General features: G+C 39.2%; 2 protein-coding genes across 6 annotated transcripts in view; one reads left to right on the top strand and one right to left on the bottom strand.

Moving 5' to 3' along the window:
- spast (spastin) overlaps window positions 1-18,112 on the top strand; it is a 45,109-nt gene extending 26,997 nt beyond the window's left edge. For all 5 annotated transcript variants that reach the window (XM_087143313.1, XM_087143294.1, XM_022253222.2 and 2 more), the window contains 9 exons: window positions 680-852; window positions 2,577-2,754; window positions 3,653-3,792; window positions 4,732-4,879; window positions 6,912-7,003; window positions 7,892-8,014; window positions 9,938-10,088; window positions 10,870-10,910; window positions 12,552-18,112. In XM_087143313.1, the coding sequence (XP_086999439.1) occupies window positions 680-852; window positions 2,577-2,754; window positions 3,653-3,792; window positions 4,732-4,879; window positions 6,912-7,003; window positions 7,892-8,014; window positions 9,938-10,088; window positions 10,870-10,910; window positions 12,552-12,677 (1,172 nt within the window). In that variant the 3' untranslated portion in view covers window positions 12,678-18,112. The remainder of the gene's footprint in view (window positions 1-679; window positions 853-2,576; window positions 2,755-3,652; window positions 3,793-4,731; window positions 4,880-6,911; window positions 7,004-7,891; window positions 8,015-9,937; window positions 10,089-10,869; window positions 10,911-12,551) is intronic.
- On the bottom strand, window positions 18,108-25,360 carry pno1 (partner of NOB1 homolog). Its single transcript, XM_022253248.2, has 6 exons — window positions 24,886-25,360; window positions 21,710-21,859; window positions 20,896-20,979; window positions 19,899-19,959; window positions 19,445-19,633; window positions 18,108-19,028 (listed from the first exon to the last, which is right to left on the bottom strand). The coding sequence occupies exons 1-6, from the start codon at window positions 25,108-25,110 to the stop codon at window positions 18,961-18,963; spliced, it is 777 nt and encodes a 258-aa protein (XP_022108940.1). The 5' UTR covers window positions 25,111-25,360; the 3' UTR covers window positions 18,108-18,960.
- Between the last annotated feature and the right edge of the window lie 66 nt (window positions 25,361-25,426).

The raw sequence follows: 25,426 nt of genomic DNA, 5'->3' as shown, positions 1-25,426 counted from the left end.
ATGTTGGTTTAACGAGATTGCCAATTTGGAGTTTTGTGCTGATTATATGTTAATGATAATCCTTTGTAGTTATGTCTTTGTCACCTTCCAAGCTAAAGGGAAAAAAAAACAAAAACAAAGCATGCTTCCTGTTTCTTAGATGGTAATGACAGGTGTAAACTATTTGCAGAGCTGGACATGGAATACAAATTTGTTTATTGCTGGGGTAGAAAGGGTAATACAAAGTACCTAAAACTGCCAATCGGACTCGAAAGTCGGGTACATTTGGGTTGCTTTTTAATGTGAAACTGGTTCAAGTGTTGGCAAATCATTGGTTTACACACCCCATAGTTATCATAAATATATGCCATGCATTAACCCAGTATCAAAGAGAAAACATATACATGTACATGAACTTGTGGTATGAACATGTTAAACATCAGTGTGTCTGCTTAATCACTGGATTTCTGAGTAGAATTTAGAGCATCATTTTAGCCCAGTAGTCACTGTAAATGATAAGGTTTTCAGTTCAAAGGGAATTTTAAATTGACAAATGTTGTTAAAGATTAATGTTTAAGAATTTGGTTAAAAAACAACCGGAGATCTGTGCTTCTACTGGTAGGCCCCTATTCACATTTCTTAAATAGTGCTTCTACAGCGCCTCATGCCTTCTTGGTTTCTATTTTTATCCGTCACCCAGGAAACCAGAGAGTCTCCTCACCTAAGATGATCCATAAGAGCACTGTCTTGCCTCGTTCATCACAACGTGAGGGAATAAGAAGCAGAAGCCCTGCAACACCTGAGAGACGACCAGCATCCTACGCCCAACGACATAGCCATGGATCAGAGTCTGCTTTGACTACATGCTCAAGGGTAAAACAAATAGCAACTTTCAACAACAAATACAAGTACATGTATATGACAGAACATATTATGTACTTGTCATTTCCAAACCTAGTCAGTTGTTGGCTGGCCTTTTGCCAAGGCCTTTGTGATGTGGGTGGCATTAGACAGAATAGCAAAGCTAAGCAATGCTGGACCAGAGACCATCACAGTGTGGGTGACGCATTTTACTTGAGACTTACTGGTACATGTGTAGTCTCTGCTCCTGTTGCTTTGCAGATCACCACTCGGTCTAATAGTAAAATCCACTAAGCCACAAAGGCTTTGATGAAGGCTAGGTGATGCAGACACTTCATGTAGTATCAGGCTCACAACTGACTTGCATGACTTGAGATAGAGTCTTAAGTTATCACTATCTAAAATGTGTACTGTTTCTGAAGTCACTGGTATCAGATTTACATGTACCATTACAAAACAAAAACAGACGACCCGAGTCAGACAACTCTAGTGGAACAAATCCTTCACCAACTGTGTCCGTCCCGGTAAGTTACATTTACTAGTACATGTAAGGAGTTTGTTCTTGTTTCAGTCCACTAATGTGTGCATTTTAAGCTCTCTAAAATGGACTCTAACATTGAAGCAAAGTAATACTTGTTAGGTCCTTTAAACACTGCTTTGAACCAATCATGTTGTAATCAAGAACTTGTACAAAATGTACACATAACTGTACATTTACATGTGTACATACATATGCGTTCACATGCATTGACAATTATTCTTCATGTTAGATGTACAGTCTGTGCATCATGCCTGCCCATATGCTACCCTTTCACCTATTGATGTTATCATCTCCCCCAGGTTGCAGCACATGATACTGTTTTCTGGTTTAATTGGCTGTTATTCACTCATTTGCCACACTCGACACAGGAAGCTAATAAATTAACCCTGAGAGTACAGCTGGTATTGATCGCTAGTCTTACTGAATTCTGATGAATTCCTCCACACTGTGCGCATTGCTGTGCATGTACTGCTAGTTGCTTGAATGCACCTGTCATACTGATGCCAACTGTACATGTAGGTTTAGGGGCATCCCTGAAGTTATTCTGTCAAAAATAAAATACAGCCCAATACATTTCAGGGGATAATTTGCTCTATTTGTGACAACCTGCACCATTCCTCCATCTAGTCATCCAGAGGTTATTAAGCAAGAGTTTTGACCAAGTCCCTACAGTACAGGTCCAATATTCGTGTAGCTTGCATCAAATAAACACAGTGCTGTCAACTACCATTGATGCTGTCACTGAATATTCGTAAACTTTGGCTATAATCCCGAACAGCTGGTGAGCAAAATCCATTGAGCAATGTATTAAAAGCGTAAATGCCTTCAAAAATGTGTATTTGGGTCAAACTTCGGCTAATTCAAATTTACCAGCTGCATGCAGAACCCTGCATAACATGTTTTCCTGAGTACAGTGGATAAGGAGTTGTGTGGTAACAGCCAAATGCAAATTTTTTTGCAGACTTCTTTAGTTAATAATTTTATCACTTTAGCAGTGTTTAACTGAAAACAAAATCAAGCCACGAAGATGTAGGTGTAAAATTTGCAACATCCATGTGAAAGAAAACACTGTTTGCCACACAGATGTTGGATGCTTTTTGTAATGTGTTGCAAATAGTTGTCTTGCTACAGTAGCTCTTTGGTGAGCATTATGGTGCAATTCTCTCATGTTGTGAATATTTCAACATTTCTTCAGGGCCGAGGCCTGACAAGGAAAGACATCACCAATGCCAACCATGCCCCAACTAATGACAGGGCATCCTCAGCTGTACGGCAGAAAGTCAACAAGATAAAGAATGTGGATTCCAAACTGGCACACCGCATACTGGACGAAATCATGGACAGTGGGTTACCGGTTAAATTTGATGACATTGGTAAGACCAACCGCATCCAGCAATATAAGCACAGAATGGTTTCACATAAAAACCTGTTAATTATGTTTTTACTTTGTCACCTATTGTTTGTGTCTCCTACCCACGATAATACCCTAAATGCATGTATACATGTACATGTAGGTCTGTATTACCAGAAAAAAGCTTCTCAGCTGTTTCTGATGACATCATATGTGTATGCAAGCTCCACACATTTGCCTGTAATGGCCAAAGCTTTGTAAGCATAGGCTACATGTACATGTATGTCTGAATGAATTGACTGTGACTTCAAACTACACGCAAGCCTGATGGAATTACCGGTATGTGTAATTTCATGCTGCAGCCAGGTAATCTGGACATTGCTGTACGATTGTACATTGTACTGATTTGTGGGATTAATTTATAAACTACATTTCTAACAGTTTCACAAAAGTACCTTCATGTACAATGTACATGTACCATTACTTAAGCCTGTTCGGAGCTGTTGGGTCATGATTCATGTGTGATAATGAATCTGTGATGTACATTATGGAATTTCTTCCTCGCCATGAATAATTTTTTCGAAACCAACTTTTGGTGAATCTGCTTTTAAGCTCTTTTTTCTTGTAGACTGTTGTTCATCCAGAAGAAAAGTCTTGAAAATTTTACAGAAAACTAAGCAAACTGATTTTAAACAGAAAGAATAAAGGCACCAGGAGTCCTTTCTAAAGATTCATAACAAAAATAGACTTGCACTGTCAAGCAGGGTAGACAAGGGTAATTCTGGTGATGTAAATGTATTGTTTAAGGTCTATCTGCCAGGAATTATGGCAAATTTCCATTGGAAGGATATGTAATGTAACTCATGCCCCACACTCCTCTTAAGATGTTGTTGTATGTTTTACGGTGTTGTTTTCCTCAGCTGGGCAAGAGGTTGCCAAACAGGCCCTGGAAGAGATTGTTATCTTGCCGTCTCTCCGACCGGAGCTGTTTACAGGCCTGCGAGCCCCAGCCAGAGGCTTGCTGTTATTTGGACCACCTGGAAATGGCAAAACGATGCTAGTAAGACCCTGTGATCAAAAACATATCAATAGAGAATTAAAGGACCCATGCAAATAACTTATTTTCTAATGCAGTCCTTGTAAAAGTACACTTGTTCAATTATTCACCATTTATTTTCATTTTATTACATTTAAATTCATTGTGATACTTCTTGGGTTTTGATTTTTATGCATATTTACACATTCATTAGGAATGTCTGATGAGTCTGAAATATTCAGGAGTCAATGAAGGGTACCTGTCAGCTTAGAGTAGCCACCAAAGAGTCATTCATGTGGGTGTAAACATCCATGAAATGAAACGATGAATTTTGACGAATTTTGAAAACTTAATATCTTGAAAATCGCCCGGCAGCATGTGGTTAAGAGAAGTTTCATGAAATATTTTCCAAGTATATTCATATCACAGGCATTTTAAAGTACAGTATGTACAAAGTATGTATGGTATTATACTTACTGTAGGCCTTTAGCGAACACACCCTCTTCAGCATACAAAACTGTATGGAACATCCTCCATGAGGCATATTCTGTGACTTTCTAAAGATAAATTTTCATTTAAAACACACACTAACTGCTTTGTTTCGGTGTATATGTGTACATAAAGATGATTTAAGAAGTCTTCATTTTTTCAGAGGTCAAAAATATCAGGAGGTTGAAAGAATTTGGCTGCTATAATTCTGAAAGGATTAAGCACACCAAAAATGTCCATTTATGCGGCAGATGTCTTTGCTTTATCTCTGAGAAGTATCTTTTTTCCCCATATAGTATAATATACTACAGTATATATACTATTTTGTTATGGTATTTTCAAGGGCTTGTCGTCATCCATTCTGATGATGTAATCTTCAAGAGTCAGACTGTTCAATTGCATTAACAGACCACATGGATATCTTATTTTAAATGCTATCCATGTCAGCTCTGTACTGTCCAACCTTTCCATCAGGCCAAAGCAGTTGCCCATGAATCCAATGCAACCTTCTTCAATATCAGTGCAGCAACGCTGACGTCCAAATATGTCGGTGAGGGAGAGAAGCTAGTCAAAGCACTCTTTGCGGTTGCTAGGGAGTTACAGCCATCTGTTATTTTCATTGGTGAGTCAGTTCATTTGATATAATTTCGTTTGAGGTATGCCGATGTGACAGCTACACTTGTATGGAATTGATTATCCCTATCTGCAGTCTTGTCTGAAACCACCCGCTTATCTTGATTAGTTTCATATTCTCCCAGACAAAAACACTTCTTCTCAAGATCCCTAGAGGGTTATGAGATATAGTGGCATTTTGAGCTGCTGATGGTAACTACAGTACTTTAAGAATTACAAGAGTGTGGAATATTCATGGGTCTCTCGCTTTGAAATGAAGCCCAATATCTGAGATCAGCAAGCATAAAATCTGAAGTAAGATGTGCTGCTCCGAATTTCTTAACATTTTTTGGATGCGTACAGTTTCTTTTGATTGCGAGATGTACAGTTTAATATGTGATCAGTTTAGTTTATAGTACTTACAAGTACATCTTTTCTCATTTTCTAGAATGTATTCATCTCTGGACATTGCATCTGGTCTAAAGTAGATAGCATATCATGCTGAGCATTATGATGAGCTGTTTATTACTTCAACAAATATCAGTTGGATACCATTCACAAGTTTTAATCTTTGTATCTTGGCTGGTAACCATGATTCCTAAAGCATAATTTGTCCTCTGCCAATGATTTGTGATTTAAAGGAGCTTCTTGAAATAAGTTGCTTGTTCTGAGCAACAAGCCTGTTTGATATTGACGATATTTCACGATATTTTGATATGATGTTGATATCGGATGTTGTATCATTCATAAAAACACATATTGGGATATCATGCAAATCGATATGCCCAAAATTATCGCGATAAGCTCCAAACGATGTACTGTACATGCACATAGGGAAGTCAATGCACCACGTGTTGAGCCCTGCATTACTGCATTTAGGCCACACAAATACTCCTTCGAAAACCTCAAACCACAAAGTTACTGTTGGCCCCACCAGCTGCAAGGGCCTTACAAGTATTAGGGAGCAGAACCAAACCAACAGACTGTATGCATGTGTAATGTATTGTACAGTAAACTCCAGCTACACGTAAGTTGGCTCTCTCACTCGGGACTCGAGATTGTCATACCGCACCTGCTTGCCGCACACGTACACGGCTGTTTTCCAATACTCAACTTCGTCTCCGTCTCCAAAACAAATTCCTGATTGTGGACCTGAAGCATTTCAGTTAAATTGAAGACTTGTAATGTTTGACTCTTTTGCATTTTACTTGATGTTTTGTGCCATTATCAAACTTGCTGTTGCACTTACAACTTCAAGGTCAGGTAGTAAAAAAAAACAGTTGAAGCCTGCATGGAGACAAAGTCGAGTATTGGAAAATGGCCTATATGTTAAGTTCGTTCAGTAAGGCGACCCCCAAAATGGACAGAGCCCGAGAGGGGTTCCTGGTATTGATGTACATGTGCTCAACCATGTGCATACATCAGTCAAGCAGTGTGGGGCTTGTCGCTTCACCGAAGTGAAATATTTTTATTGCTGACTTGCAAGAAGTATTTTTTTGTGGTCTGAAAGAAAAAGGAAAGAGTGAAACATGCCGACTTATGAGAAATAAATAATGACTTATAAATGAGGTGAGGGCGTCAATACCATTAGCCCCTCTAGTAACACACATGTGCTTTGTCCATTTTGGGGGTTGCCTTATTGAGCGAACTTTACCGCTTATGTGTTTGGGGAAATGGCTTTTTCCATACCGTGCCATGATATGATATATGATAATTTAATGTCCACAATTTCCATATTGAAATTTGCTTTCCACCAGCATATAAGAATTTTAAATGTAGAAAGAATGCATAAGCCTGTACACAATTTTTTTTTTAAACGTGGCACTCGAGACATGGTGATTTCGATCGTGTTTATTTTATGAATGGAAAATGACATCATCATGATAATATCGGATATTGCGATATTTTTTCATGATATGAAAAGAACGGAATATCAAACAGGCTTACTGAGCAAATGACTGAAGCTTACCAATAGCAAAGTGTTTGCAAATTGTTGTTTCAACCTTTGTTTAGTTGAACTCACTTTGACCTTGTTTCTTCAGATGAGATTGACTCTCTTCTGACTGAGCGAAAAGAAGGAGAACACGAAGCTAGTCGTCGCCTCAAGACAGAATTTCTTCTGGAGTTTGATGGGGTAATCTTATAACTACTCAAAAAAGGCAATTTATTAAAGTGTGAACAAGAGCAATTGACAATTTTATTTTGTCGTGTCTGAAGTTTTGTTTGAATTTGACAATGTCCAGGGTTAACGTAATCTTTTCCCTTTGTTGCACCCCTGTACCTTGTACCTGCACACTCATATTGAAGTGGTAATGTCGCTGGACAAACCATTGTCAACCATCATTATAGCAACTCAAGATCCTAGCTCCCCGCTGTTCATTATTGTATGTGTGGTTATCAATAAATCAGTAAGTTGGTCCCAAATAACTGACAAGACCAGTCCAACCAGTGCAGACTCGCTTGGGTTTGGATCAGAGTTAGCCATATAATGGTTTAAGTTCTTGATTAAACTTGCTGACGATTGCAGGCACCAGACTTGACTAGAGACATGATCTTGCACCATACTCTTATACAGATACATGTGAGGAATGTCCTCGGCTTCATAGGTGCAATCAGTTAATGTGTGATTGCTATTCTATATTAGCCATAGTCTCATAAGAGTAGCCTTCGAGTTGGTACATGCAAGATGCATTGTGGACAAAGAAATTGAACCTTTGTCAGACATGTTATTCATGAGGCTGTGCTTGGATTATCAGTAATCTTGCTGCTAGGTCAGCTCAATGTACTATATCTTTTAAAACAATGGCCAATGCCCAACAGTTGTGACTACGGATTGAAATACCAAACGCGTCCCTGGAATCCACAGTATAGTGGCTACTTTTACTTGCCATAGATTTGTGTGTTACCATCAGCCTCAGCCAGTTGATAACTCTTTTACACTGGCATCCTCATTCAATCATAACTTTCACTGGGTGTTGAGCTCATGAGACTAAAGACTATTGACATATTTGGCTCTTTGTAGGTGACAGCTGATCCAAATGAGAGAGTTTTGGTAATGGGAGCTACAAACAGACCCCAGGAACTGGATGATGCAGTACTGCGTAGATTTGTGAAAAGAATCTATGTCACTATGCCAGATATGAAGGTACAAATAGACTCCAGAATCTAACTGTAAACATAAACCAAAGTTTACTGCTTGAAGCACAAATATAGTCTTCATGGCCCAGTGCCAGATTGATGTTCATTTTAAGATTAAGCTCATTAGAATATCTACGTATGCAAAGAACACATACATATTAGCTAAAATTTCCTGTGAAACTCCATGAGGATAAACACTAACTTCACTCCTTGGCTCCTCCGTTTGCATGATTTAAAAAGGGGTGTTTGCATAGACCCCTTGCACTTAGTACTTGGTGACCATTTGTTTCACACAATATGGAACTATTGGAAAAACAGTTACATGTAAGTGTAGTCTCTGTGTTCTTGCCCGCATGAAGGCACTTGTGTGTACATCTGGTCATTTTAAAAGTTTTTCAAAGAGTAACTAAGATGTCCAAGATCTTTTACAGTGTGGTACGTATCCACAGCGTATTGATCTTTCCAGTTCCCGTAACATAGAATTAAAACAAACACCGGTATAAACACAAAATGGATCATGGAAAAATGCATTCAGAAACACACAACCATCACAAGTTCATGACCGCTCATGTTAGTTGGGAAATCATCAATTTGGGGGTACATCCAAGTTCAATGACAGTTCTTCCTGCAAGAGACAGATGTGGATGTCCTGATGGCAATGACAGCAGAGTGTAAAGACAGAAATCAGGAAAATACTCATTTCTTACTTTGGAGATGGGGGCAGAGGTAGCTTTAATTTTAGGGAGTTTGGGTGGCAATAACATACTTCACTAGGGCAGACTTACATGTACATGTAGTTGATTTAGTCACTGTGTAGGTTTCCTACTGGGAATAATTACAGTGTGAGCCCATAGTTTAAGGGTAAAATGTACCAGAAACACAAAGGTACTCAATGATGTTTTACCTGTAATTAGTCACGTAGTCTTAAGTTGAATGGTTCCTGTCATAAAGTTCCCCCTAGACTAGTCATGCACGCCTTGGTAGGTCAACCTGTGTCCTTTTTCGTCCATTGTATTGACAAGGTTAATCTTCCCAGCTGTTTGTTTCAAATTATTCTAATCTCATCCTAGGAAATCAGCAATCGTACTGCATCATGCTTTACACGCTGGCTGGTTTATTTGTGTTGCCAGCCAGCTAATAGTACCTGCCAGAAATGAAGCTCTTCCTGTGTTTCTGTCATTTCCTTAATTGATAGCATTTGCTGTGAGAGGTTGCACCTGCAGTAATTTTTGTGCTGTCATATTCATATCAGGCTTTTATTATTCAAACAGTCTTGAAGCATTCTTGGACATGTTTTGCTGTATTGCTAAAGTGAAGTGACAGTATGATCATTTGGCTTTATTCTTGAGTCAGCCATCTTGAACTGAAAACAAGGCTATTGCTTTATAAATTTGCTGAAGCCTTCTTATTTATGGAAACAGAGTGACGCAGTAGGGCCAAATTATAGGAGCCACTATGCTTTCAAGGTGAGGAAATCCTTTGATGTGTAATTCTAAATTATGGATCAGATTCTTGTCACCTTTATTTAAAAAAAATAAAATACAGGCTGTAATCAATTCATTCTTCACAAATGCATGACGTCAACGTATTGTCAATGTCACATGATTCCATTGCACAGTAATCATGCAAGGCTCTAAATCATTGTACCTTGTCGATGCTTTCACAACCAAATCTTGCAACTCCCTATTCTTGTTGCACAGGATGCAGTTATCATTCAAACCTTTCTTTGATTCATCAGTCTCGTTTTGTGAATTTCCTCATCTTGAAAGCATAGTGGCTACTGAGGACTTGTATATTTGCCAGTGTCAGTGTCCATACCATAAGTAGACTTTTGGAGATAACGTTTAGTAGTGTACCATGTTGTAAATTGCTTCTATTGAGCTTGGTGATGCTGGAGTAATCTTGAATTCAAATAATAATTTTTTGACAGACGAGGAAGGTGTTGCTGACCGGCCTGCTGGCTAAGCACCACACTCCATTAACTAACGATGAACTGACCAAGCTAGCTCAGATGACCGAAGGCTACTCAGGGAGTGACCTAACAGCACTGGCCAAAGACGCTGCACTTGGACCTATACGAGGTGGGTACATGTCACGTCAGTCTTGCTGTTAGTTGTAGGAGCAGATTTAAGTACTACAGGTGTTACAGTGGAGTCCATCTCTAAGTTTTTACAAGTCCAGTCACATTGTCAAAGGAATGCCTTTGATATAGTTCATTTGAGTAACTTTGGAATGAGATAACTTGTGAGGAGTTAAATAGAGGAGCTTGTGAAGACTAGTCTGACCTTGTGAGAACTTGTTTGAACTGATGAAGACTTATTTGAATTTGTGAAGACTGGTCGAACTTGATAGGACTGGTCTGCACTTGTGAGGACTTGTCTTTATATTACTTGTGAGGAATGGTCTGAACTTGTTAGGACTTGCAATGGGCTCAGATATTACACCGATTATCTCTGCTTCCGTCAAACTGTTGCTGCCAGTACCTGGCATCAGGGCATCCTCGTTGCTGTTACCACCCCTACTGAAGTAGTCAACAGCTGCAGTTTGATGTATTCTGTTGCTGCAACTCATGAGGCTGATATCAGTGTGCTGCAACATGAAGACTGACAGCTTGATATCTGTGTCACTGTTACACTGTAGAGTACCAAAGTGATTACGTCAGGCGCACAGTTAGTGTGTAAAAGGTATCAACGCGAGAACCAGCGCGTGAACCAACACACTCACGTACTCCATTCGTTTGCACTGCCCTTTCCGGTTTACAGTGATGTCACACTTTGGTACTCTATTGCATCAACTTGCAAGGCCCATGGCTTTAAATTGTTTAACATTTTAACACTTATTCCCAATTCTCTGATTTGACAGAACTTGGCCCAACTCGTGTGAAATCTACTGCTGCAACAGAGGTACAGAAAAGAAAGCTTTGTCACTTCAACTTAATGCATCTTAACCACTACCTGCCGGGGATTCCGGATGCTTTATATGCATGGCCGGGGTCTCCGAACTCAGACAAAGGGAACAGGGCCTCGTAATAAAAGACCGTACTCAGAACAAAAGACCAGGCTGCGAGGCATTACCAACATTTTTTCTCTCAAAAGTGGAGATAATCCAGCCTTGTATTGAAACAGTGTACAGTCGACTTTTGGTAATACGAACTCGGGTAAGACGAGACTCCGGTTAAGACGAGTATATTTGCACATTTCTGTGAGGAAAAAAATCCATGATATGAGCTCGCGTGTTACGAGATTCCGTTTAAGACGAGCATTTTGGGGGCCCCAGCTGCGTGCAAATGTATTGTTATCTGTCTAATTAGCACAAGCATTTTGGAAGGCAACTTGTCAATCCATTGAATTCGGAAAGGCACTTCCGTAATTGATTGTGTACAGCAGTAAAGCGCTGCGGTTTTCACTCGCTTAATTTTTCACCAAACCCACACGCTGTTTTAAATTAAAACGTACAATACTCAATAACTTATTTGCCCTCTACTGGCCAATCCACACCACCAATAACTGGTTCCTGTCCTTTTTGTGCAACAAGCACAGCACTGATGTTGGTTACCACCTAAAATGTTAATGTACTTACGTGCGTGCGTTGTATGACGATCTCATTGCGGCGTACTGGGGACGTAAAATGGCATTGCTCCAACCATGCATCCTCCAACTGGACTTGACCGGTTTCTCTTGTATTATGTTATTATTCTTTATTTCAAGTCTTTATTCATAAAAAGTACAGTTACTTCTCACTTTCATAAACATAAACTGTCTTGAAATTAAATTCCAAACCACGTGTATGTGCATACAAAGTACACGTAGGCCTACATGTATGTACAGGAAGTTGTACATGATGTACACTTAACGATGCAGTCGATTGGTTACACATGCGACAAGTGGGACAGCAGCTTTCGCGTGAGACAAGGTCTGGATAATACAAGCTAATTTAGAAAGTCCCAAGGCCCTCTTATTAACAAGGGTCGACTCTACCACGGTTTGGGGCATTTAGAGCGAGCGGATTACCACCGTGGACAAAAGCGCTCTACCACCGCAGCGATTAGCCACACAGCACCGCTGCATGCTAATCTGGCCCCTATTGAAAAGAGGTCAGCAGTGCACTGAGCCAGGCTCGTGAACAAAAGACAGCTGTATAACACCACACAATCTGGGCTCTTTTTACAAGGCTGCAGGCCTGGCTGAAATACTTGGGCGTCAATAGATTTTGTCTGTCAGGCTAGAGGGGCCACCAGACAGTCCTTCACATGTTTGTAAGTGTCCAGTAAATGAAGATAGGAATTTTTAACGAATTTGGACAACAGACAAAAATGATAAATATCCCGGCCCAGCATCATCAACATTGATAACTGCCCCTGGCAGAAATTGGTTAATGCATGGCTCATTTGAATATATAAGATGCACACTTCAGCTTAAAGTTATTCACATGATTTTTTTTGTATGACAGGAGTGATATGCCAAAGTTGAATTTCGGGACACAATTTTTCAGTATTTCTGTGGTTCGTCCTCCCATTTCTCCTCCTCCACTGTTATCATTTGAAGGTACGAGACATCAAGCTGTCAGACTTTCAGGAATCTATCAAACACATCCGCTGCAGTGTACAACCTCACCTTCTGGCCACCTATGCTCAGTGGAACTCGGTGTATGGTGATGTTGCTGCTCTCTGATGACATCATGGAAATATCTTCTCAAACAGCGTGCCTGTGTGTCGCCCTCTTGTGGAAGGAAATTGTCAGCTGTATCAAGTGGCCTGTTATTGTACCCCTGGAGTACATGCCATTGTTAGATTTCTGAAGCTCTTAGCCAAGCATGGAATGTAATATTTCCCTGTCAAGTACCCTTCCTGAATTGAACTAGTTAGCTGGCTTATCAGGATAAAGAACTGTTGATCAACACAATATTGCCCTGCAGTAAAATGGAAATACTGTATTACAGACAAACTTGTGTTATTTTCACCTTGTTGGAAACTGTCAGAGGAGTTTTCCGAGCCTTAACTTGGTCTCTGGGTTTAGCTGCAGGTTTCAGTTTCATGATTACATGTCCTGAAAATAGCATCTCCCAGCTCCAGAGTGTAGAAACATCATAATGCCTCCTGTAAAGCCAAATGTTTGGAATGTATTCCTTCATTTCCAATAGTGAAGAAGGCTCTGAGGCTTGAGATGAGACTGAATCTAGAGATTAGATGGGGACCAGAAAAGAGTCCCATTGACCTCGTAATCAGAGCATTCTAGTAGGTCCAAGCAAGTAGACCCTGGATGTGCAAGCTTGCCACATGTAGAAATCAATCAGTATGTCCTTATTTGTTTTTTGTTTGGTGTTTTGCCCTGAAGCAATGTGTATTTGTAAAGAGTGTCCACTTGTTGTCTTGTGAAAACATTCACATGCATACTTGTGAGACGTGAACCCATGACCGCCTACTTACAAGTGCATACGTCTTGTCAATCGACCACCAAGCTTGCCGAGGTTGCCGGAGTGATTAGTCAGATGAGCAGTGGGTCCCAGGCTAAGCATTTGCTATAAATATATGATTTGTTTTTACTGAGTATACAGTGTTCATAAACGCACATCAGTGCTGGGCAAAATAGCAAACATGAAAAGTTCATATCTCCCACTCTCATAACTTATATTTTATGAAACATGTTTGTACTTAATCTCACTCGGGTCTTTACGTTCTCAAAGTGAATGAAGAACCGAAGGCTTTCAAACTTGTAGCAGTGTCATTGTGTGTTAACACAGCAACTATTTTTACAGATCATAATTTTCAAAATTAACTTGCCTGCCAAATCAACACAAAATGCCAGAAGCATTGAAAGATTGAAATCTATTTATAGATAAGCAGTTGAATGCTACTATATTAAATACAAAGAAATAAATGTCTAGCATAGTTGGTCCACTTTGTGGAGTGTGGTTTCTCACTCTGCGCTGCATTTTTCATGGTAATTGAGAAATTAGAGCTAGATGGTTGGCATGGATTCAATAGTTAAAATACATGCATTCCCATTGGAGTTGTGAGTACAGTGTAATGCCCTCTGTTGATATATACCGGATAATCTAAGGAGACATCAATGATGCAGTAACACCACATTCATGCATGCTGTGTGCATTCTGTAACTTGAGCTGCACATATATTTTAGCAAGTTGTAAACACCTCATACATTGAAAAAGCCTTCAACACATGCACGTGACTTGCTCCCCAGTATGGTACAAGTGGATTAGCTTTTAGAACCCATGGAAGCATTGTGAATCAAGTACTCTTGGATAAGGCAGGGCTTCCCTACATCGTGGTTTAGTCTTGGTGATTGAGGCAACCTAATGGTTGGGCCCAGGAATCAGATTATCTAATGAATAGGCTGAAAGAGCGCACTCTACTATGACTGCTCAAAGTATCCATTATAGTGGCATTCAACTCTGGAGAGGAGTTTGGCATCTTGTATATAAAGAAAAAAAGAAGCCACACTGTTGCTTCAATTTATGGAAAATATAAGCAAGAACCAAAAGATTAGTTTGCCAATCAAAAGTGACAACTCAGATCGTGTTAAATGTAGATAGAATATGTAGCCTTTTTATCTGTGCAAGTCACAAATTGCTAATCACAAGTGTTCATACATGTAGCTGGCACTGCAGATTATCTACCTCTGGAATTAACATTTGCTAAAGCAAAATACTCAGTAAAATCTCAGTGACTGTACCAACTGATTATCCCTTTATTTTGTTCACTTGAACTGATTTCAAGAGATACTTTTCATTTTCATATTACTTGCAGTTTTCTAGGTAATTTTAATACTTGACTGTCTTAGAAAAACGTCAAGGCTAAAACCCAGATCTTAATAACAGATCACAGAAAACCGTTGCTATTGCTGAACTGCGATTTTTAAAAAAAATATTAATCTCAATGCATCTTTCCTCAATCTGTTCTCCAAAATTACCTCCCTAACTACAAAGAAAATGTGATGGCTGGAACTGAAGGAATGACTTGTGAATTTCTCCTTGGCCTTAAAACCTATCAGGGACAGTAAGTCTTCCAATATTTTAATGCATGCTGAACTACTTAGAATTTGTTGCTTGACAAGTTCCTTGATGTCTCTCCAGAGTTCAGTCTCATTTTGCCGTGAACAGCATTCTGTAGCAGTTTTGATCAAATTTGTTGCAATTTTGATAAGGATTTATTGATGTTTTACCACTAACCTCTCCTGGTATGATAAAAATGTCTGAATTGCATTCTGTGAAAGCAGTCCAAATTCTATAAAGATGGGCAGAGATTGAGATTTGAATGCTTATGAAAATTTGGTTCTTGATACTCTTAGGTTGATGGGTTTTATTTAGAGTTTTCAGAGCTTTTTGCTATATTTTATAATCAAAAACCTCAGGAAAACATTTCTAAAAGAAAAGGGAGGTGCTTGATAGACGCTTCATCAATAAAACTTGCTTTATAGAAGGAAGCATCAAAAGTCGTAGGGGAGCTTCATGGAATAATATACACAGTGGATAGACTTCATATTAAAAGTTTATAGTGGCTTTTGAGGAATTTGTCCTGTTTACATTTGTAATATTTCTTGATTTTGTTTTCCTAATCTGTAATCTTGTAAACTCAACAAAAAGAATTGTAGTTTTTGTCTGAGGTGTATGCATCGTTGAACTTGCAGGTTTGGTGTTACAGGAGTTCTGTAGCTGATTTAATTTCCTTGACGGTAAATACTTTGTTATTCCAACTTTCAGGGTGGAGTTCAAATGACTCATTTTCACTCTGTTGACTGTAATGGCTCGTCTATCCTGCAGTGTTGACTGACAAAGCAAGAAGAAGTGTGAATATCTTTCCGAACCAACCAAGCAAACAACTGAAACTAGTGAGCATAAAGTTAAAAAAGCTTTGTGCAATGAATGAGTAAATTAGCCGATAAGATGGCAACAAAACCGGTAGCAGGAAAGTTGAATGAAAACAGCTGCTGGAAAAAATCTGCCTGGCTTCCCTTTTAAGTGTATTCTCAAATCATTTTTACTCCAAAAGTGACATTATTAGTTGTGTTGAAGATACCAGTCATTCTGAGGTTTATCCACTTCCTGCTGGGTGGAGATAGTGGCATGGAGGACACGCTGTCGGGCGCTTCATTTTTTTCCACTTTCAAAATGCTTCAAAAATTCACATCTTCATTTGCTGGATGCATACACCCAAATAAATGACTGTCTTGTGGGAGTCTTATCTGACAGGCAACCTCCATTAACATTTGCGTATTACAGCCACGCCTTCAGCCCAGTAAAGAGCCCCCATTGTGTGGTGTTGCGTAATTTCCTCTTTGTTCTTGAAGTTGGCCCAGTGGATTGCTGGATGGCATTGTCTGTAGTAATGCAGCCAGATTTCACAAGTGCCCAACGGTATTGTATTGTTTACCACTGGAGTGCTTTTGTCCCCACTGATAATCCGCGGGCACTGTCAGTGGCAAACAGTGGTACTGTTTCAAAACAATGACGGATTACCTCTGCTAAAAGTGGCCAGCCCTCAGCAGACAGCTATGAACCTTGATTGGCAACTCCCAGCAGCTGACTGACAGCAAGTAAACTTTTTCTAAAAATGCTGAGCAGCTTCATTTTTTTTAATAAAGTTCCGATTTCGGGCACCCCGGCCATGCGTAGACAGCCAACGTCTCCAGTTCTGGGCTGCCTGGCAGGAAGTGGTTAATGGATTGAATTGCAGATACTGATGTTCAACATCTTGAGTAAACTTTTAATTAAAAGTGTGTATGCTTAGTCCAACAACAGTGAAACTAGAAGAGTTTACAAAGCTTATAAAACTGAGTTGATGCAAGCATTCACACTCCTCCCTAAAGGTTCTTTGGCACATTTTATAATTGCCTTGAAATACTTTGATATCTACCGACAACTTTCAATCTTTTTGTAGTTGTTAAGGAATGTTACTTTCATGGGAAATTTTAAGTGTGCCCAGCAGAAGTGGCAAGTTGTAGCTGAAATATTTCATGTTTTGGTGACATTTTTGCTGTTCGACATCTAATGATTCCTTGCGTGTTTGTAACACAAATCAGAGAAGTTCACATACTTGTGCCATTTTTGGGTAATTTTTTTATTTCTTTGAATTGTTTGTATTGTTCATATTTAGCCGAGTCCGAGTATTGTATTGTTGATTAAAACAATGGTATCTATACAGCAGCACATAAGGTTCCAAGGGGCAGAAGCTAATGTACATGTATGGTATTTTAATGTGGCTGACACATTGGAAATATTTTGTTACAACTTGGGACAAATTTGAGTGACTACACCTACTACAATAAACCAATGTTTGACTAGTGTCACTCAAACTGACTACCTAGCTGACCACTTAGAACCAAGTCTTGGGATCTTGTATTACTGAAACTAATGACACTAAATGAGAGACCATGAATGTGGTGAGAGATGTAACCAAGGTTAGACTGTGATTGACAAAGTGCTTTTATAAAATGGTTAGGCTTGGGTCATTTGAATGGGACTCTACTTTGTTTATGCATTGGCTAGAGGCAATATTAGTTCAAGCATTTTCTCTTGCCAACGTGCAAGACAAGAGTTCCTCTACTGGTCAACTTGGTTCACTCTCAAACTTCCCCAAGGAATTCTGCTCTTTGTTGGCAGTTATTACCAATTAGAGCTTGAAACTTTGCATTATGGAGGTTGCATATTTCAATTCTGCTTCAATTGTTTTTACGCTGAGGAATGAAAACGCTCGGTGGACAGATCATTTAAAGAGAGTGATGCAGCCTACAAGTTGTTCCTGAAATGTCCTTTGTACATACACTTTGTCACATGCCAAATCACGCTTTATTTACAAGTATTAAATGTGAACATTTTAAATGCTTTGGTTTTTTGCAGAGGTATATATTAGGATAAAAGGTATATTAGAGTCTAGAAATGTGCTGTATAGATTAAAGCTCAGAGTTTGTTTAATTTGGATTAATATAAGGTAGTAATTTCACTTCATCATTTGTGTTACCTGTTTACCACTTCTGGAAGTAATATGAACACAGTGCACTGGAAAATAAATATATATGTATGGTATTTACTATTTTATACCGAGCGGTACATACTGATTAAAGAGAATAAATTATGGAGGAAACTTTAACAGTTTTCAGTGTGATTTTATTTCAAAATGTTGCTCCTCAACCGAATACACAACTGATTATTACATACATTCTACACTTATGTGAGATTAAAATTTCTTTAGGTACATTGAGGTTCCTTTAAAATGCACACAGGTTTTCTGTGATGAGATGAAACCAAACTCACAACTGTGCCATTCCTATCAGAGGTGAAGAGCAGTTGAGTTCAGAACACAACTGAGGCCAAATTGGTGTTGGACCAATCAACTTTGAGCCCAGCCCCTTGTGAGTCATAGATTCTTAGCTTGATAACCATGTGTATTTGTACAGGCATGGAAATGTGCTATACATGTACCTGCTATATCTGGGTGAAAAAAAAACCATACCGCCAGTCTGTGTTAGTTGTATAACACGAATTTTAATTCTTCAATCAGGCATGCAAACTGCTCCTAAGATCTGCTGATTTCCTCAATTTTCACTTCACACTCGGGCCTCTGAAAACTGAAAAGTCTTGTAAAGACTGGGATTTCCTAGTTTTTTGTCAAAGTCCAAACTGTATGCCTGATCCGTTGTCTTGTGCACATAGCTTGGTGCCTTGACTGACCTGAATTAGTGACTCTACACAAATGGCAAGTTTATGTTCACCATTCTATTCAGTCATCTTTGTCTAATTATTTTGGGTGGTGTTTCTCAAGAACTGAAAATTGACAGCCTGGGGTTGGAAAACCAGAAAATGGGCTTGTTCTTTTTCCTCCACAACAAATTGTGTCCAAACTGCCTTGTTGCACTGAAATATTTGTTGTTGAGCTGATACATTATTTTGAGATTCATGAGAGCATCAAAGTCACATTCAGTCCACTTTTCAGAGTTCCTAAAACCTCTCAGCGCTCCGACTAGCAACGGCTCGCATGTTGCCATACACCTTGGAGGGAGGACTTCCTGTAGATAGAATCATGAAATGAATGAAAACAAGAAGTCTGAGTGTCACGTTGGAAATGCTTCAAAGAACTTCTACAGTGCGTTGTCCCTAGATGTATCATTTCCCCATCATCCATGGCTGATGGAGGTTACAGTATGGCCCTTTTTAAATGTGCTTCAGACAAATGGCCATTTTATGACAGTCTCTTGTTGAGGGCTCTAATTGGACAAACCACCCACAAGAGTTGAACATCAGACGCAACACACTATAGTTTAGTCTAAGTAAGAGTATGACAAATTTACTGGTCCCTTGTGTTGGGTAAATTTGACTCAGTGATTTGCTTGGAGGTTGCAAAAAATATCAGCCATTCATTTGACATTAATTATATTAGTATTAGACATTGTAACTATTTACTCCATTTGAAGCTTATTCTTACCTAGGATCAGGTTGCATATGGCTGTCCTGGCAATCTTTATATTCTGGAAAGATCCTAAGATGTGGATCTTACTTCCGGCTAACACAATCCTGGTCTTGGTTACATTCTCTATGGTAAACTTCGTCTTGCCTCCTTTGCCTGCGATTCTGCCAATGGCTCGTGATAAATGGTCTCCTTTCAAAGGTTTCACTGAGGATGTGGTATAAAAAGAAACAGCATGGGGTTGGCATAGTAAAAGGAAGTGATCAAAAAATGACTCAAAATATAAAATGTGTGACTGAAGGGAAGAATAGGTATAGGCATTGTGTTCTATGATGATTGGCTTGGCAAACTTACGATAAAATAAGACCAACATAAAACATTCATACATTACACTGGTGTCAATGCTCAATGCTTCACTTCTAAGCAACTCACAATGACAAGGAAAACTACTCAAAACTGACTAAAGACTCACCATCAGCTACTTCAAAGGTTTCTAAGAACAGCTCATCTAACCGTAGCAAAGCCAAGGCATCCTGTTAAGGAACAAACAGGCAATATTGATCTTCTACATAGCAAATTGAATTATCTTTCCTAAAAGGTCATAGTCCTTTTTCTGATCTACTGTTAGCAAATCAGTTTAGTTTTAAAAAAAAAAATTAATAAATTACATGTGATGTTACCTTTAAGTTGTGCACAAAAATGCTAAAAGCAAACACCAGACAGCTGGTAGCAGCTTCATATTTCTTACTTTACCCACCTTTCACCTCTGACCTTTTAACCCCAATACCAACAATGTAACCTTCATTTCAAACTATCATTCCAAACATCATACAGAATAAAAGCCCCTCTGTTCAATGCTAATTCCAGTGTCTGACCTTGATAACATCAACCCTCAACAGGAAAAATCTCCAATGATTTTCCATTATGAGTTTCCTGTGAAAATTGTGAAAAAGTACTTGTCTTGAAATCGGACAACTGTCCGGATGACCCAATGACAGACCAACTCCACATGGACCAATCAGTGACAGACCAAGCACGTCCCTCGAATAAGTCCTACATGTAACTGTGCACTGCCCCACTGTGTCCTGTGCCCCTTGGGGCATGCCTAACTGTGTTGACATAGCTGGGAATGCCCAACTTTTGTTATCTAGCAGAATTGAATGTATACGACAGTGCCATCAAAATAGCAGGAGTTGCACTGTTATCAGTTTTTACAGGATTCTTATGCCATGGTTGGGGTGACCAAATTTCTGTTTCACCTGTTACTGACATCATTGCATTCCACTAATGTTGCTCCCTCTCCTCCTCACTTTTTCACCTGATGTGGTTCCTTTTCTCATGTTCTTTGTTTTCTCCTCAACTTAAGTTTGGCATGACAGACTTGTCCCAAGTAGGTACTGGGCAAAGTTTGGGCAGTGGACAAAGTTGGAACATAATTCTCCGAGTATGAAAGGTAGAAAACTGCATACCTCCACTTCAAAACCTAGGACGAATGCCTTAACAAAATCCTGGCCTTTCTGTAGTGCTCCCACATCTGATGTTTCTTTTGAACCCTGGAAAAAAGAGCACAAACAGGATAATTCTATCAATTAATTTCAAACTAACAGATATGGTCATCTTATGAGAGTCAATATTTTATTAATGCCTTACAAAGGGTAATGTGAAAAGCAACTTCTTCCCCAGCTTTCTCCCTTGTAGCTCAACTTCGAGAGAATACAAAGGAAGAAATGCCAGTTCTTTACACAGTATCTCTGTGGCATGAAGCAAGGAAAAATCCAAGCATCTAAATCTGAGAAGCAAAAAGGGCCGAACTGGAAGTAAACAAAGGGCATCCAATGGAGTAGTCAATACACTTAAAGAAACTGCAGTTTGAAGAAGATTCGTTGGGAGATATACATGTAGGTACAATCACTGATATTGACAAATTCACTTTTTAGTGAATTACACCAACTGAAAGGCAGTGTAACTGTATCAGTTTCTACATGCCTCGTTCTATTAGGTTGAATCTTATCAGTCACACTTGTTTCACTTTCCCTGATTTCTACATGCCTCGTTCAATAAGGTTGAATCTTATCAGTTACACTTGTTTCACTTTCCTTGATTTCTACATGCCTCGTTCTATTAGGTTGAATCTTATCAGTCACACTTGTTTCACTTTCCCTGATTTCTACGTGCCTCGTTCGATTAGGTTAAATCTTATCAGTCACACTTGTTTCACTTACCTTGATTTCTACATGCCTTGTTCTAAGGTTAAATTTTATCAGTCACACTTGTTTCACTTACCTTGATTTCTACATGCCTAGTTCTAAGGTTGAATCTTATTTGTAGCTTAAGGTGTTCAACAATAGGTGAGTAGATTTTCAGCCAGTTTTCTTTGAGCGGTGTATATCTGTGAGCAGGGACTGGAATCTTTCTCATCTCTTCGCTTCCTTCCTGGTTATCAACACAAGCAATACCCATCAAGCCAATGCTGTTGTGACTAAACATGAAGTTTACAGTCCATTAACATACTTTTTATTTTTTTATTTCAAATTTTATGTGAAATTACAATGGAAAAGAGATGCCCTATTGGTATTTCTTTTATTTCAAAATCAAATTCTGGGAAAAGTTTCTTATCAAATCACCACGATTTTTGAGTTTTGAAATTACCATCAAGTTAAAAAGATTTACCCCAAAACAACTTTTTCTCAGATAATTTCAGTTTGTCCAAAGCTGGATAGACTTGGCTTCAATGAAAATAAAACATGAAGTAGAAGATTTAAGGCCTATAACTTTAGGATGGTTTCCTGCCGTACAAACAAGTCAAAATAATGGTCGGTACATGTACCTTTTGGTCTGGGAACCAGACTTGCACTAGTTCAAGTAACCAGGACTTTACAAATCACAACTTTGGAAAGAGTTCCATATACAGACAACACTTGATGCCCCTGTGCACAAACCTACGAAACTTGACTTTAAAAAACAAAGTGTTTTCTAAGTAATACACTTCGGAATTTTCTTGGATAATTTTCAATTTTTAGGACATGTTATCACTTTCTGCTGGGTGTTAAAACATTTTAAGGGAAAATTAGTGTTTAATCTGTATATAGAACTCATACTGCAACATTTAACATTTGGACACTGTCAGTGATGCAGCAGAGGCCTTGTGTACCATTAATTGATTCACTCAAAATAGCTCATACCATGTCCAAATACTAATGAAGACGATTCACAGAGTCCTAGACTAGCTTTAACTATGCATGTCATGCTTGTGCAGGTGTGTGTAAATACCGCCCTAAAATTTCATGGTTACGAGGTCGATCGAATGACGAAGTCTGTTTGCTATGCATTGGAAGTTGCCAAGCTCCCAGGCAAGGGCCCTGCAATGTCACAGCATGTGGCTATGTAGATAAAGTCATTTTAGAGAACGAAGCATCAACTTCAATCATACACAACTCATCAGTGGAAGGTCAAAAAATATATAAATCCACCGTGGGTCTGTTACCACCCAAATGTAGCATCAGTCCCAACTATAGTTGGTCCCGGCCCAAGTATAGCACAGAGGTCCAGTGTGCATGTGCCAGCATGTGTCAAATTCACATTGTTGATGATTAGATGAAGTGCTGTATTTTAGATGAATTATGTCAAGTGTGAGATGCATAAACTTGGATAAGGTTGAATCAGTCAACAATAATTGGGCCGGCCCAACTGCAGCACTCACATATGTTCACGCCCCTCAGTTTGTGCGCGTGCGTACTGAATCCAACTACAGCCAGAAGACAGTAAAATAGCTCGACTCGGACAGGTAGACCCCAAAGTAATTTTTCAACATCCAGCTCAGAAAAGGTTGTTTGCCCCTCATTTCCATACCAAGTAGCATTTAAACACTCAAAGTCCCTTTTGCTAACTTGCATACAATAAAAATTCATTTTCTGCCAAATCTTTGCCCGTCTTTCTTACGTACCTCCCAAGTACATGTAAGGGTAAGAAGTTGGAAGTGAAGCCAACATTTCAGAGGGATTTTTTCAGTTTTGCCAGGTTTTCCCTGACATTTCTCTACTTGTGAATGGTAATTAAGAAAATATCATGAACACTCTAATGAGAAAGTATCATACAAGAAGGAAACTGTATGGATGAGAATGGAAAGTTTTTGTTTGTGCCATTTAGTCCGGCAATTTGACGTCGTTGTACGTATTAGTGCAATGCTGTAAAAGTCAACTAATACTAAAACGCATCTTATTTTAGACCACTGTTGGTCACAGTGGACTCAGTGCGGGAATTTGAATCCACATGAAAAAAGAACCGCATTTCAGACAAATGGCTCTCGATCTTAAAGAAATGACAATTCATCAGTCTTCCAGACAGTATCAACGATGACCTGAGGGGAATTCGACAAAAGTGTGAAAAACTTGACATTTTCGACTTCTTTGATTAGTTTCCGGAGATCTGTCTTATCTGAAGCTATTCAATATCACCATTTGATAGATTCTTGGCAATTTATTCACACACAAGGTCTTCAAGGGAAATGGCAGGACAAATCCGTCATCGATATGCGTCGTCTGCTATCGGTTTTCAGGCCGATGACCATACATGTATATGTATATTACTATTGCGCATGTGCGAATACAGAAACTAAATGCACACACAGTTTATGGGGACCGAACATACGTGCACTACAGTTGGGTCCGGTCGTACTAATTAACGTCAACACAACGTCAACACATGATAGTAATGTCAACACACCCAAATCACGTTCTAAGTTAACACAAACGCAATTCGATAGCAATATAATGCCTAAAATATAATTTGGCTAACAACAGTGAGCGACATTTGGGAGGAAAAAGCCATTTTATTTCACGAAAACAACACCCTCTGCACAGCCACGAAAGATGGTAGCCATGTTGCCTCTTGGTCAGACGGACCATACCATGACGCCATCAGGGGTCACCTTTATACAGTAAACCATGGTACTGTCCACACGCCATGAGAAGGCAAGATGGCGGTGAATGCCGGCGCTGCTCAGAGACAATTTTTTCGAATGAAAAAACTCCCTTGAAATGTAGTAAAATGTAAACTCGATTAAATAGAAATTATTCCTAACTTAAGCGTATACATTATAGTTTGATACGTCTGTTTTCTGTTTTCAGTGCATTTTGTAAGTGTTGACGGTGTGTTGACGTTACTATCAATGTGTTGACGCATGTTGACGGTGGGTTGATGCTGATTATTATGACCCGATGGGTCTGTCCCAACTACAGTTATATTTTGTTCAAGTTGTTGACCATGTTGACGTTTTGTTGATGCTCGTTGACGCTTGTTGATGCTAAATAGCATGACCCTACCTCTAGAATTACAGGGTTCCTTGCACCAGTGAAGCGTGCAACAAACCCAGTACATGCAGTTTGCTAAAATTGTTGCCAAAAATATTTAGGCCTACCATGGAGCTATTAACATTTTAAACGGAGGTCCGAGTGACCTACCAACAGTTTCTCCCCACTCAATGGGGGAAAATTCGGTCTCTTGGAGCTTGTGTCTGTCTCCATCTTGTCACTTTCCAGTTTTCTCTTTCTTCCCTTCTTTGACCTAACACTCTGAAAACCATCTGTCGTTTCTGTGACCATTTTCGATTCGGAGTCCCTCGCAGTTTCTGTCTTTTCTGAACTACACGTACCCGTGCTGGACATGCTGGATGTGGCGGACGCCATCTTTAAAACCACACATGGGCCGTTTTCCAATACTCGACTAGGGCTCCGTACGAGGCTTCAACTGTTGTTTTTTTACTTCCTGATTTTGAGGTGATAAACGCAATAGTAAGTCCGATAGTGCCAAAAACATCCAGTAAGATGCAAAAGAGCCAAATATTACGGTACTTCAATTTGACTTGAACGCTTCAGGCCCACAATCGGGGATTGGTTTCCTACACGAAGCCTGAATGGAGACGAATTGACTATTAGAAAACGGCTATAAAACGGCGGGCAATACAGTTCTAAAAATAGATAATTTAAGCTCCATTTCTTCAAA

Source organism: Acanthaster planci, linkage group LG01 (genome assembly GCF_054643075.1).
Source record: "Acanthaster planci isolate LZ-2023a linkage group LG01, COTS_SCS, whole genome shotgun sequence".
Classification (NCBI taxonomy): Eukaryota; Metazoa; Echinodermata; class Asteroidea; order Valvatida; family Acanthasteridae; genus Acanthaster; species Acanthaster planci.
Note: the sequence above shows the minus strand (reverse complement) of the source record. Positions and strands in the feature narration are given on the sequence as shown.